This window comes from Falco cherrug, chromosome 2 (assembly GCF_023634085.1).
Source record: "Falco cherrug isolate bFalChe1 chromosome 2, bFalChe1.pri, whole genome shotgun sequence".
Lineage (NCBI taxonomy): Eukaryota > Metazoa > Chordata > Aves > Falconiformes > Falconidae > Falco > Falco cherrug.
In genome coordinates this window covers 84,460,918-84,475,748 of record NC_073698.1, presented here as the reverse complement: position 1 = coordinate 84,475,748, position 14,831 = coordinate 84,460,918, and the positions used below count along the sequence as shown (strand labels likewise).

The window sequence follows — 14,831 nt, the reverse complement described above, 5'->3', positions numbered from 1 at the left end:
TCTCTACTGTTGCAGATTCGTTTTCTTTGCCCTTGAGATTCATTAGACTGCTACAGGCTGGTCTGGACAAGACAAAATGAAAAAAAAATACATTAATGCTTTCATGAAAGAAAAAGGAAGAAATTCCTGGGCAGACAATGATCACAGAAGGTACTTTCTTTCCTTTTTCCTTGAACTAGGTTTTAGGTGACCTCTTTTAATGGAGTTGACTATCTTTGTCAGGGTGAAATGGAACCTGAAATTTACTTTGGTAGAGGAGGAAGCCAGAACTGAGAAGTCTCTACATCAATCTCCCTTACATAACGCAGAACAAAACAGAACTTAGAGAGATTTTTCAAAATTATAAAACAAGTAATGAGGCTTCGCAAATCCAAAATTTCCTTACTGGAATTATTTTTAGCACAGTTATATGGAAATATTAATACAAGTGGCACAATTGATGGAGTTTTTAAATGACTGTGGGAAAATGTTCTCTACCAGGCCAGCAGTGCCAACTGCCAGAACTGGTTCTCAGGCTGGACTGAAAGGCAAAGGACGCTGACAAAAGACACATGGTACTTAGAATTTAGATTGATTGCTTTCATTATGACAGCTGGCAAAAAGAGTTTGGAGCTCCGCAACAACTGAGGTAGTTTTAAAGTAAGGTTGGAGGTGTTCATTATAACCCAGTCAATCCTAACTCTGCTTATTTCAGTATTAAAAACACTTGATAATACCTATCCTCTGAGAAAAAAGGCTTATCATCTAAACACTCGTAAGGGTTCCCCTGTTTACTGAGCTTTAACAATCAAGGTGGGCAGGAATACTTCACAGCTGGAATGCATCCTTACAACCTTTCCAGGCTTCACCAATTGACCTAATTTTTATTAATATACACAGAGTTTAAAAAATAAACCTGCACCTGGCTAATCCCCCTCCATTCCAATAAGGTTATTCTCATTTCTGGAATGGTGATTTCAGAGTGTTCAGGGCCTGGATTAGAAAAATATCCAGATCAGCAAGCTATATGATTTACAACATGAATCATTGCAACGCCTTATAACCTGGTTGATGTGTTCACTGAATAAGTGTATTGTCTTGTTTCTCTTAGAAATGAAATATATGGTTATAGTCAAAACATTAGGTATTCAGGCACAATAAAAAAATTACCACTATGGTCAGAAGACATGTACTGTGCATAGTTGACATAAGATTTATCACAAGTACTTGATATAAAAGCAGGAAGATAAGTTATTTTAATTTAATAGAAGGCAGCAAAATAGACTTAACTGGTTGTCATGTATTTTTTAAAGACCACTTACTAGATGAAATATATCAGGAATCTTAATCCATCTATTTAATCAGAATATAACAATTTAGACATATTCTTGATTACAGAAATAGTTTCTCTTTTAAAGGTTTTTGATTTTTTTTTCTTTTTGAAACAAATACTTCTGGAGAAATAGTACAATAGTAAAATATGATGGTCCAAGTGAAAACATAAATTAAGATGGCTACCTTATCATACTCTTCATCTTGGAGGAGAGATAATTCAGGACAGATATATAAAAGTCTACAAAATCATGAGTAGCATGGAGAGACTGGATAGTGTTTAACTGTCTATTGACTTCTGTAATTTAAGAAGGGGCATCAAATTAAAATAAAGAACATAGCTGAATATAAAGGTAATGATTCAAACACCATGGTCAGTGAATACTTCAAAGTCAAAGGTAGTTATGGATAAAAAATGTACATATAAGTTTAAGGATAGGCCTGGTGGCTCAGCAAAAAATGTCTGAACTGAAAACCCTTAAAAGCTGTGAAAGTATCATGCTATATGTACATAAACTTGTTTTTTCCTTGACGTTCCTGAGCACCCTTGGAGACAAATCCAGCATTTATAACGTAGGTTCAAACCTTGGTCTGAACTGCTCTGTTGAATTCTTTATAGTCTGTGCCTAGAGAGTCTGGTGACTTCAGCATTTCAGAGTCCAGTGAGTATCAGAGAGTCCAGCAAAATTTTAAAGGACAACAGATCCCTTACCCTTTTATGACCTAAGACACAAATATCAAGGCTATGAATATTCAGTGTTATTCCAAATTTATATGAGGGTCTGAACTTTGAACACTGTTTGGAGGCCTAACAGATGAAAAGTGATGTATCCGCCTCACCAGAAAGTAAAAGTGTGGTTTATTTGTGACTACTCTGCTTCATAATATCCCCATTCATTTTAAACAGATTTTAAATGTAATCTGAAATCATCTACCAGACTGTCTAGGTTGGGAAAAAAACCAACAAAATCAAACATAAAAAACCCCAAAACTACACCCCACCCCCCACCCCCAAAAAAAACCACCAAAACCCTGGGAGAAAAGTGAGAAATAAACCTATCATAAAGATCAATGGAAAACTGAAAAAAACAGACTGTGATCCAGCCCTTGCTTGGAAATACAGGCATGTGGAATTATGATGATGAAACTTAAAATCAATATTTGATTCTGCTATTTGGAAAATACTGGCACCGTGCATTTATCAAACACGGGAGATGGCCTGAGTACTGATGATCTGGTAGAAAAGCTGAGAAGTTGAAGTGGTTCGCTGTCCCCAAAAGTCTGAATGTAGTAATATAAAACACTACTATTACTATTAAGGGTCAAATACGAGGCAATTTCTTCTTTTTTACTATAATTTTCTTGGTAGAAAAAGTGCACACACACATATAAGAAGAAAAAGAGATGAAAATATTTTCATTATTCAAACATTGTATTGACCTTTAAAGCATTATATGATACCATGCAATCTGTGGAGGGCATTCTAGTGGCTACAGGGACAACAAAAATAATTAACCCTAATTCAATTTAGAGACAAATGTGTTTCAAATTAGATGAATTATTGGATCCTAGTTAAAAAAAAAAAACAAACAAAAAACAAACAAAAAAAACCCCTAGGAAAAATATTATCTTTTAATGTTAAAAAGCCATTTCTTTCAATTTATGGGTCAAATTCTGAAATCTTTACTGAAATGTTTTTTCATCCATTTCCCAGAAAACCACACTATATACTGAAGAGAAAAGACTACAATAGGATTTGAATCTAAACTTCCAGTTAGATGTTAAACTGAAGTTCACATTTTAATGGAGCTCCATCTGGGACAAGACAAAAGCCAAACTTACTACTTACAGCTGGATGAACCAGTCTAAAAGTTAACTTCTTATCCTAATTTACTGTGATTCTGCTGCCAGCAAGCATGGATAACAAAATGAAAAGATGAATTATAAGGAATCATCATCTTTTATTTATTGGAATTACCATTCTACTACTCTATTTCTAAATGCATTTAGTAGACATTCTACTTGATCTAAAAAATGTAACCTGAGCACAGCTCACTGCCTTTTGATATTTTAATATAAATTAACATATATACCTGTGTTTGTATATATGTAAAATACACGTATAAAGTTGAGAAAGACCAAGAAAGAGTAAAATTATTCATATTTTCCCTGGGTTTTGGCTGTTATTGGAGGGAGGAAAAGAAAAATAGGTTTCCCCTGAAGAGGTGGCAAATTTCTGGCTACCAAAAAACTACATTTTCATCCCACCAAATTACGCCTTTCAAGGATTCCATTCAAAAAAAGGATATTTCTTTTACTGGTATATGGTGATTAAGTGAAATTAGATTAGAACTTAAAATTAATGACTTCTTCAATATGGCACATATTCAATATTTTTATTTCTATTCAATAGCTGAATCATGATCTGGTTTAGCAGCAAAATACAACCTTAAATGCCTTCAGCCATGACAAGCCAAAAGAGTTTTAAGAAAACTTGAGCAGCATAAAATCGGGTTTGATCCATTTAACTATTCAATCTCCACTTTGAAATTTAGTTTGCGAGAAAGAACATATCCAAAAGTGATATGTAGCAAGATTGGTCTCATCAATGTAAAAATGCAAGTTTATTATATTTCTTTTAAAAAGCAAGTTAAACCAGATTGCCTTTGTTCTACATACCTTTTTATACTTGCAGATACCTTTTGAGACTAAAATTTTGCACCTTAAGGATGTTGAGGCACAGAATTAACAGTACAAACCAAAGATAAATGTAACTGGAAAATCCTGTGTTGTTCGTATTCAGGATCATAAATCTAGCCAGAATTATTTATTATAAGACAGACAGATGAAAACACACAATACTACTAGCGCAAAAAATCCTGAGATAACTAAAAGAGGACAGTAACGCATTGCCTTGTTAAAGTTGTATAAGTCAGGGGGGCAGTGCAGACAGACCTGCAGTATTTCCTTTTAGCTGATTTTGTGCACTGAAAGCAGAAGAGAGCAACTTTCTCCTGTCACCAAGATCTGAGCTACAATCAATTGTATGGTGCTGCCAGGTAGACCTTCAAAATTTTTGTCTCTTCAAAATTCTCTGCGCTCTTCCACAGAGGAATCCTTTTGCAACATCAGCTGATGGCCACCGCCTCAGGCCATCCATAAAGGTCAGAGTATCTAGAGTCACTCAGTTTGAACCCTGACAGACACATCCTGCCACCCCTTTTCATTGGTATGATCTATCATCCTGTCACAGGCGTTTCAGTTCATACAGAAACTCATTTCTAAAGTACAAAAGGCTGAGTTAGCCTAAAGCATTTCCAAACTTCAAACACAAAACTGGAATCTGCAAGCAAATTTATTCATCAAAATCTTGTTAACGTCTGTATCACTCATGGTGCCCAGGTGACATACGTTAGGACGATCCTATATTGTCCACTGTTCCTGGGGTGCCCACCAGCTCTCACCTCCCTGAGGACTTCCCTGCTGTCTGTAGGCTGGTAGTCACTGCGTCCACATGTCTACCATTAGGAAAATAAAGACTTTAATATACACCTTGCTCATTTAAAAACTCTGTCTGGCCAGCCTTACCTCTGCTGTAGCCAATTTCTGATGTTTCAGAAATCTTACCAGCTGCGTAAGACAGAAAAAGTACTTCTGAGATGTTGAGGATAAATTTGTATTGCATTTGACTACGAGATACAGCTATAACTACTGTCCAAAAGCAGTGTTACTGGTATTTTAAATCAAATGTTACTAATCATTTTCTTTCCAAGGGCCAGGAAGGAAGAAGACAGACTCTGAGGTCAAAAAGAGATCAATGCATTTATTAAATCTGACTCACTGGTTTAGCATATGTACCACGTGTCTATGCTTTTAAAAAATTTATCTTTTCAAGCAATTTCAAGTCCTCAGCTTTACAAGACTATCTACTGTTTTCACTGGTAAGATTTTCCAGTTTGGTTTTATTTCCTTTTTGCTTTATTATTCTCAATACTAGGACTTTCTGCACAAAAGTAAATAATTCTCAGACGTAAATTTTGGCTGCTAGCCCTTGATGCATGTTGGTCAGCATAACTGAGACACCATCACTATCTTTTCAATATTCTTTAGTGAATGATCACATCCTTTTCCATTTTTTCAGTGCCAAACTGAGCTGATAGAGATAACTAGCATTCATAAGACAAAGCCTGCTTTTCCAGTCCTCCATGCTTTTAGTGGATTTCTTAGATTTTCTTCCAGTATTTCAATTACGATTCTTAACCTCTGAGAAGCAGATCTGTGAATAACATTCTAATAGCAGTACCACCATTATTATTTGCTTTCTGCTTGTATTTCACCATTCTTTAGCAGTCAAGGACTGTATTAGCTCCTTTTTACTCGTGTCACCCTGATGGTTTTTAATGAGACCTGTAGCTAGTGGTGTTCCCCAGCGGTCAGTATGGGGTCCAGTCTCTTTCAACTTACTCGTCAGTGACCTGGATGAAGGGACAGAGTGTACCCTCAGCAAGTTTGCTGATGATACCTGGGAGGAGTGATGAAACTGGGAGGTGTGGCTGATTCACCAGCAGGCTGCGCTGCCATTCAGCGAGACCTGGACAGGCTGGAGAGTTGGGCGGAGAGGAACCTCGTGGAGTTCAACAAAAGCAAGCGTAAGGTCTTGCACCTGGGGAAGAACAACCCCTCCATGCACCAGTACAGGCTGGGGGCTGACCTGCTGGATGGAAGGCAGCTCTGTGGAAAAGGACCTGGGAGTCCTGGTGGACACAGCAAGTTACCCATGAGCCAGCAGTGTGCCCTGGTGGCCAAGGTGGCCAGTGGGATCCTGGGGTGCATTAGGAGGAGCACAGCCAGCAGGTCAAGGGAGATGATCCTACCCCTCTGCTCTGCCCTGGTGAGGCCACATCTGGAGTGTTGTGTCCAGTGCTGGGCTCCCCAGTTCAAGAGAGACAGGGAACTGCTGGAGAGGGTCCAGTGGAGCCCTACAAAGGTGATGAGAGGACTGGAGCATCTCCCTCTGGTGGAAAGGCTGAGAGGGCTGGTCCTGTTCAGCCTGGAGAAGAGAAGACTGAGAGGGGATCTTATCAACGTCTACAAATATCTTAAGGGTGAGTATCAAGAGGATGGGGCCAGGCTATTTTCATTCATGCCCAGTGACAGGGCAAGGGACAATGGGCACAAACTGAAACAGAAGTCCTTCTGAATATGAGGAAGAACTTCTTACCCTGAGGATGACAGAGCATTGGAATAGGCTGGCCAGAGAGGTTGTGGAGTCTCTTTCTCTGGAGACATTCAAAACCCACCTGGACATGACTCTGTGCAGCCTGTTCTAGGAGAACCTGCTTTAGCAAAGGGTTGGACTAGATGATCTCCAGAGGTCCCTTCCAACACTGGCTATTTTGTGATTCTGTGATTCTGTGCCATTAGCTAGGATAATCACCAGTCCAAAATGAATTGCCTGACACGTAACCAGTGAATGCAGTAATAGCACTTCCATAACAGTAACCATGTGTATTAATTTCTAGTAAAAAATTATTTGCCATCTTCAAAATTCATCAATAAAAAAGTTTTTGTGAGATTTGCTATAGAGATCTGAAGAAAAGGTATAGCTACTTCTTTACTTCCTTCATTTTCCTAGAAAGGAATTCTGCACATTCAGTTCAAGAATTTCAGTGCCCCACACATTGTAAAAATATGTTGGATTTTACTATAAGTGACTTTTGCAAGTTTTCACACTGAATTAGATTAAAAAATATAGGCAGAGTTAAAATGCCTTGAGAATTTATTATACAATAGAAGTCAATAATATACTTTAAATCTAGCTTTTCCTTTTACCATTTTAACGGTATTTCAGATCAGAAAATGATACAAGATAATGCATGATCCTGTAGGTCAAAAACCTACACCGTTATTTTCAAGGTCTCAGATCACAAACTCTTTCAGTCTAGTTTTTGTTTCTTACTAGCACCAGACACCTCCTTACCACCATGCTCACCCAACACCAAGATTTTGAAAACATCATTATCTGTTTCTCAGCCCTACAGAAGTTCACAATCAGATTACTACACTTCAAGGAAAGAAGAGCATACCAGAAGTGATATATGAACAATGATATTTAAAATATTTTGAGACATACTTACTGGTCTTGACTTTTTCTCCCACATAAACACATGCTGACATATAAAATCAACTGAGGAGACTCTTCTCCTTTTCCAGCATCTGTTACTGGAAGAGGTAGTCCCCTAGTACTTGTATCACATATTTTTATTTGCAAAAATGTTCCTGCAACAAAGTACCACACCAATAATTTCTCTTCATAGTACCTGTTACTAGCAACCATTATTAAAGTCAGTATTTCTCTAGTTGCTTACAATTCATGCAGAAGCAGGACATCTAGATGATAAAGCAAATATCCATTTACAGAAGATAAGAAAAAGATTAGTTCTGAAAATAATAGCCTTACAAAGAATAATTCAAATATAAATACAATTATAAATCTTCGGAGAATAAAAACAATATCAATTAAGCAAACATACTACACAGTTATTTTATGTTTACATATTTAAGTGATTTAAAATGTACAACTTATTTAATATGATGCAATCATTCATTTAAAATAGTGAACATAAATTAATTAATTTGAAAGTATGTGCTTATTTAGTAATAGAAATATTATTAAATACATACCGATGACAAAATGAATCTAAATGGCAATAATAATTTGGCATCCATAAGAAAGGAGGGTACCCAAACATACTTTTTATGTTGTGAACTGTACAGAAACTGCTTGAAGTTTTTGTAGAATTCAACCTTATCTGAGATACAAAACTAGCAGACACCAGCAGAAAAAAAAAAAAATTGTAATTATTCAAATAGGATAAAGACACTTTTTTCCAAGCATTCATTTTACTTTGTATCACTGAGTTTAAATGACATCTTAATAAATATTGGGGTTTATTCAAAAAGTTATTTGTGTGTGATCATTTAATAAAATTGACTAATCCTCTGTGATAACAGCCACACCGATAATAAAAATTACGTTTTGCTTCTAATGCAGTAGAACAAAATTAAACTTTTACAGTAATCTTACCAGAGCTCTGCATTTCACATCTATCATTCTTTCTGGTGCTGCAGGTATGCTGTTAATCTTTAAGGAGAACCACACTGTACAATTTGAAGAACTTCCTCCTATATTAAAAAGAATAAAATGCCTTACAAACCATCTCATGAGGTGATCAGTCCTAGCAGCATTCAAGTCAATGAGAAATTTGGACTTTTAGCAGAAATGCCAGTCATTGTTCATATTGAAACAAAGCAAATCGTGAACTGATTTAATTGCTGTCAACCAACAGCATTATCTTCTTGTCTGGATTCAAAATAGGAACAAAATCAATATATATACAAATTCAATGGAAATTGCAGTTTGGCATATTAGTTTTCTAGACTATTACATCGTTTCAGAATTTTACAGATGCTGCGGGCATTTCGGGCGAGCGGGAGTCAGATTCAAATACTCACAGAGTTCAAGATCTGATCCGTTTATTGTACAAACCAGGTAGACTTTTATAAGGCATTCTATAAGCGTGCAATAATGTGGTTGGCTATTTTACAAGCGTATAATAATATGATTGGTTAACAATTGTTTACTGGGAAGATTTCTGTTTCTGCTTTCTCTGGCACGTAGGCTCCTTTCTGCGGTTTCCCAGCTCCTCTTATCACGTCCCGTTGGCCTTGCTTTTGAGCAAACATCTGCAATTTGCTCCTTTTTCTTCATCCCACTGTTCTGGCCGTAACCTCGTCTTATTTCTTCAGTATTTTTCCACTTGCTTCAGAGTTCAGTATAATCATTCAATACAGCAAGAGCCCCAACACCTCCCCCTTTCTTTTTAAATACAGCATTAATACTGCGTTCCACACAGCTCTGAAAACATTGTAAAAGGCAAGGCACTAAAAGTAACAAAAGAATAACAAACAACAATATAGACAGACCTTGTTTCAATAAATCCCTCAACCACCCTCAATTCTTGTTGAGGTAAATAAATTGATACATTTAAACGGTAAATCAACTGTTGCAAAAAATACATATTTTTAACAAGTGTAGTATTCCACCAGGTACAGTTATCACTAAAGCCAAAATTCGTGTCATTATACTTCTTATCTAACCAACCCCAATATGATTGATTTATAGCCGTATAGTTTACTCCCAAAGGCTCAAAAGCTAGTTCAAAGCAGAAACGCATTTCTTGTAGGTGACATCTGAAGCACTTTTTTTCCTTTTTTTTTTTTTTTTTTTTTTTTTTTTTTTTTTTTTTTTTTTTTTTTTTTGGGGGGGGGGAGGGGTTTGTAATCAAGTCCGTATTTTTCCTTGAGAAGCTTAAGCTGTTCCTCTTGTTTTAGGAGAGTTTCCAACTCTGATTTGTCGAATAGGTCCGTATTTCCCAAATAAATCATACGTTTCCTCCGCTGTGATTTTATACGGCAGGTTCCGAATATAAAGGATCCGATTGACCTCTGGGGGCAGCCAGATGTTAGCTCGCTTGGCCGCTTGCATTGCCATGGCGCCGATCGGAGCGGGGGGGGGGGGTGGAGGGGGGGTGCCGCCTCGGAGAGAAACCGCGGCCGGGACGGGGCCTGCCGGGCCGCACGCCGCCGCTCGCCGCTTGTTCCTTTTCAGGACACCAGGGTGGTAATTGCGCGACCATACCCCGTACAGCTCGATACGTGCGAGCCAAAGTCTTTACCCCCTTAGTCCCAACTTGCACAGATTCCCATAAGTCCTCTCCTACTTTCTTCCATGTTTCATTATTATATATATCTTGCGTAGAAGCAAGGTAACCACGGCGGCAACTCCAACATAGCAGATCAACTACTGCCTGCCGTGAGACTGGCGTTTCATTTTTTTTCTGCCAGTTTCATCAAATTGTCTACGATTGCTTTTTCCACCACTGATGCAGTGATTCCCATCCTGCTTAAATTCCCTGACTCACCGGTCAGCCGTGCACGTTCCGCCTTTCTTCGGGCGCCCAGCTCTCTCTCCGCTGGCAGCAGGATCCTCGCCGGCTCCGCAGCTTGTAACACGATCCTTAATGAATCTTCCTGACTTTTAACCGATCCTGTCGACCCTCATCGGATCACGTCGGGGGTCACCAGATGCTGCGGGCATTTCGGGCGAGCGGGAGTCAGATTCAAATACTCACAGAGTTCAAGATCTGATCCGTTTATTGTACAAACCAGGTAGACTTTTATAAGGCATTCTATAAGCGTGCAATAATGTGGTTGGCTATTTTACAAGCGTATAATAATATGATTGGTTAACAATTGTTTACTGGGAAGATTTCTGTTTCTGCTTTCTCTGGCACGTAGGCTCCTTTCTGCGGTTTCCCAGCTCCTCTTATCACGTCCCGTTGGCCTTGCTTTTGAGCAAACATCTGCAATTTGCTCCTTTTTCTTCATCCCACTGTTCTGGCCGTAACCTCGTCTTATTTCTTCAGTATTTTTCCACTTGCTTCAGAGTTCAGTATAATCATTCAATACAGCAAGAGCCCCAACACACATATAATTTATTCTTAACTGTTTTTCTTCAACAAACATAATGCTAATAAAAAATACCGCAAATTATTTTTTTATTAGGAGCTTATCCACCATAGATTCAAAACTACAAGTTATTCATTAAACAGATCATCACTTTCAGTTACACAGAATCCATCCTCAAATATGTGTTTGAACATACATTGATTTATACTACAATGCATTTTTGATCAGGTTTTGAGACAGGATGTCCTGAGCTTTTGTGATAACAAACAAGTTGGCACTAAAGAGACTGAGAGTGCTCAGAGGTGATAAATACATGCATCAAAACATTCATGAAAAAGTATTATCTTACTAGATCAGTTTCATTATCTATCTTATGTCAAGCTGTGTTATCAATGACTAGTAAAAGTTTGGCCAGAAAAAAACATGCAATAAACTCCTGCAAACCCACATTTAATTACACAATAAACTGGCTAGAATTCCAGATTTGATTCCCTTCAGTGTTTTGTATTACCTAGTCCAAAAAGGAGAAATGGGAAGTTCTAATTATATATACAAAAGGTGAAATGCATCAGAGACTCTCTGAATTTTGGAGATCATTTATGAAGCCACAAAGACTATTTATCACACACATGTGCATGCTCATGAAATTATAAGGACAGATTGTAAATTCTGCTGATTATGCTGTTTCTGAAACCTTAAATAATTGGAATTTGCATGAATGTTACAATTAAGGCCAGAAACTGGGAATTGTTTACTACCAGTAGCCATGGGAAGCATAGGCAACCAGATCTTTGAACTGGAGTCAGTCCACATCAGACTGACAATACTTTTATAATTTTATACTATATCAAGCAAAATTAAATCAACATTAGTTCATCTAATATGACCTTTGGTATATCATAGAACTTCAATTCTGTTTAGTTATATAGAATCATTGTGCAACTTCAGTCAAGCAATGTGTGTTTTGCTAAAGCATATCTTCCAGGTAGACTTAGAGACTTGACTTGAAGGTATCTCCTAGCAGTTTGTTCTGGTGGCTACTTACTGGCATTGGAAGACATTTAAATATGAGTCTAATCTCTGACTTCCGTTAGATGCTTCAATGTCTGACCAAAAGATCTTGTAATGACTCTCTCTGATAGATTTAAGAGATCTAGCATTAAGTATCTAGCTTTTTTCTGTATTTAGAACATAGTCATGTATGTTAGTAAAATTAGCTCCTCAGTCTTGTTCAGATAACCAAAAGAGATTGAGCCCAAAGTCTCTCATTGTAAGGCCTGATCTCCACAACAGAAATGTTTCATGTGGTAATTGTCGTTTTGCAAATATAAACAGTTGTTCAGCACCTTTTAAAAATGCATACACAAGAACTGCTTACAGTATTCCTGTTTGTCAGTTTATTGTATGAGATGAAAATAACCTTAATCTTCCTACTCACACTTCCCTGAATGGTACACTAGAGAGCTACATTAGCAGTTCTGTTTTACCACAGCATTACTCTTGGGAGTTCCTAGTGTTTTTCTTTTCTGCTGTGACCCCATCTCTTTTCAAAGCCACTGCTGTCCTTGCTGCAGTTTCTCATTCTGCATATATAACTTTATTTCTAAACCCTATTTCCAATAAAACTAAGTCTGACCGGCTTTAATTACATTACTTTCTTTAAATCTTCACTGAATACATCCTGTATTAACTTACACGTTCTTTTGTTCAGGCTAATTTGACAGGCATACAACTTACTGTTTTTTAATACAAGCAGAATATTACAGTCTTCCAGTCTCTGGAATAGCCTCAGTATCTTAAGATACATAAAAATTAACATAATTGAGATAAAGAGATCTTCTGAATATCATTAAAGGATTCTGGTGTACACATGACCCTGAGTTTAATCCATTTAAAAACGTGAAATTAATACTATGCAGACGAGAGATGACTTCTACAGGAAGGGAGGATCCCCTTACAACAAAACAGAACACGTCACCTGAAACCTGAAATAAAAGTCCTCAATTAAAGACTAAGAGAAAATCAAAGGCTACCCATAGCCTGGGGTATCACATCCTTTAAGGATGCTGTCAAACTATAGGAAAGGGTACACTAGAAGTCTGTAAAACTCAGGTAGGCTCAACAAAGGGAATTGTCAAAAGTAAAGTTCCATTTACATAGAATATGTGATCAAACAGCAGGACAAAATGATTTATTAAAGCAACACATTCTCAAATTAATGTTCTGTACAATTAAGGAAAATAGAAAAGAGCATAAACTATTATTTAAACAGAAAATTAACAAGGCTGCCTCCCTGTTACCAAACCTTCAAGAACACCCATACAAAAAAAACCCACAAAGCTTTTGAATGACAACTTGCTAAAGACTTAAAGAAGCAGTAGTAAAATCTTTTCAAACACATCTGAAGCTGGTAGCCTGCCAAACTCAGAAGGGCTGATAGATGCTCAGTCTGGAAATGGAATGCCCAAGTAAGATAAGACTGCAGCAGGAAATCTAAATTAATTCTTTGCAGTAGCATTTGCTATAGTGGTGTTCAGGGGCTTCCTACACCCACCCTAGAGCTTGTTTTGAGGTGAATGGTCAGAGGAACTTTCCCAAATTAAGGTTTCAGCAGGAAAGGTTCTGAAACAAACTGATAAAAAGGAAAATAGCAAATCACCTGAGCAAGACAGTCTTTGCCCAAAAACTCAAAAGGAACCAGCGTGTGACCCATTGCTTAAGTGAACTGAAGGTACATAGAAATGAAAAAGCAGATAATGTGCTGCCAATTTTTAGACAGGTGTCTGGGATAAAATGAGAAATTACAGATGTGAGTATGTCAGTTTGTTTATATATTCCAAATAAAATTAAGAATAACAAGAAGGGTGAGAAGCCACAACACAAAACTATTTGAACTCTTTGACAAAGCCAGCAGCTGTGTGAATAAGGGAGATGTGGTTGACATAGTACACTGGTTTTCCAAAAATTTATTTCTAAAATCCCTTTCCAAAGGCTTCTAAGAAAACTAAACTGCAGAAAAGGAAATGTTAGAAGATAGGATTAAAATACAGAAATGAAACCACAGGAAGAAATGCCTCATTCTCACCATGAAGGGAGATAAAAAATGAAGTTAAAAGGCTTGCTTTTGGTATGAAAAGTCCTTAACCACTTTTTACCCCCAGGACAGACTTTCTAAGCATCATATTCTGCCTCTTAACAAACTGATCAGCTCAGAAGTGTATCTCCAGTGCCCTAGAGTACTTGTACTTTTTCTCCAATGCACAACCACAGGTTTTGTGGAACTGCTTTGTTACTTGCCATTACAATGTTATGCCTTCCAGCAATTAATACATCTATACTGTTACCAAGATATTTTTCCGTATAAACTTACAGCCTGCTTTGTTGTCTCTGATCACAGATTTTTCATTAGTACTCTTAACATTCCTGAATCATTTTTCTGTACTTCATAATTACAGTAACGTAGAAATTATAATCTACTTGCTTTTTCTCTTATGCTCTTATATATAAATTCATAGATTCTGTTCACACAAATTGCTTAAAAATACTCAAATTCCTGATATATCTCAAAAGCAAAGTTTTCAGATCAAGTTGCTTTCTATTTAGTTTTGACTTCCAAGTATTTTGAGCTATTAAAACCTGGGGGGTGGGGGGTAGTGGTATGAAGAATTCTTAATTTCTTTTTGTACATTTTATGCATTTGAACGTTTAGATTCATTCCTCTTTAAATTTTCCTCAGTTTTGGAAAATCAAGTATTTTTTTGTGGACAATCTAAATAAACAACACAGCCCAAAGATTATCTTTCTGTAAAACAGCTATTATGTTTGGGAGGGAACACCCTGTATGTATTTTTAAATGATATTGCATACATTTAGATAATTTAGATCATAGTATTATTTGCATCACACCTTCAACAGGCATTTCCCTAAAAACTGTCAAATACGTTAATTGAAACACTTTTCTTAACACATGGAAAGAACCTGGCAATTCT

General features: G+C 37.0%; 1 protein-coding gene across 1 annotated transcript in view; it reads right to left on the bottom strand.

Moving 5' to 3' along the window:
* CFAP47 (cilia and flagella associated protein 47) overlaps nt 1-14,831 on the bottom strand; it is a 345,115-nt gene that overhangs the window by 111,281 nt on the left and 219,003 nt on the right. The window contains exon 51 of the mRNA XM_027816959.2: nt 8,399-8,496. Within this exon, the coding sequence (XP_027672760.2) occupies nt 8,399-8,496 (98 nt within the window). The remainder of the gene's footprint in view (nt 1-8,398; nt 8,497-14,831) is intronic.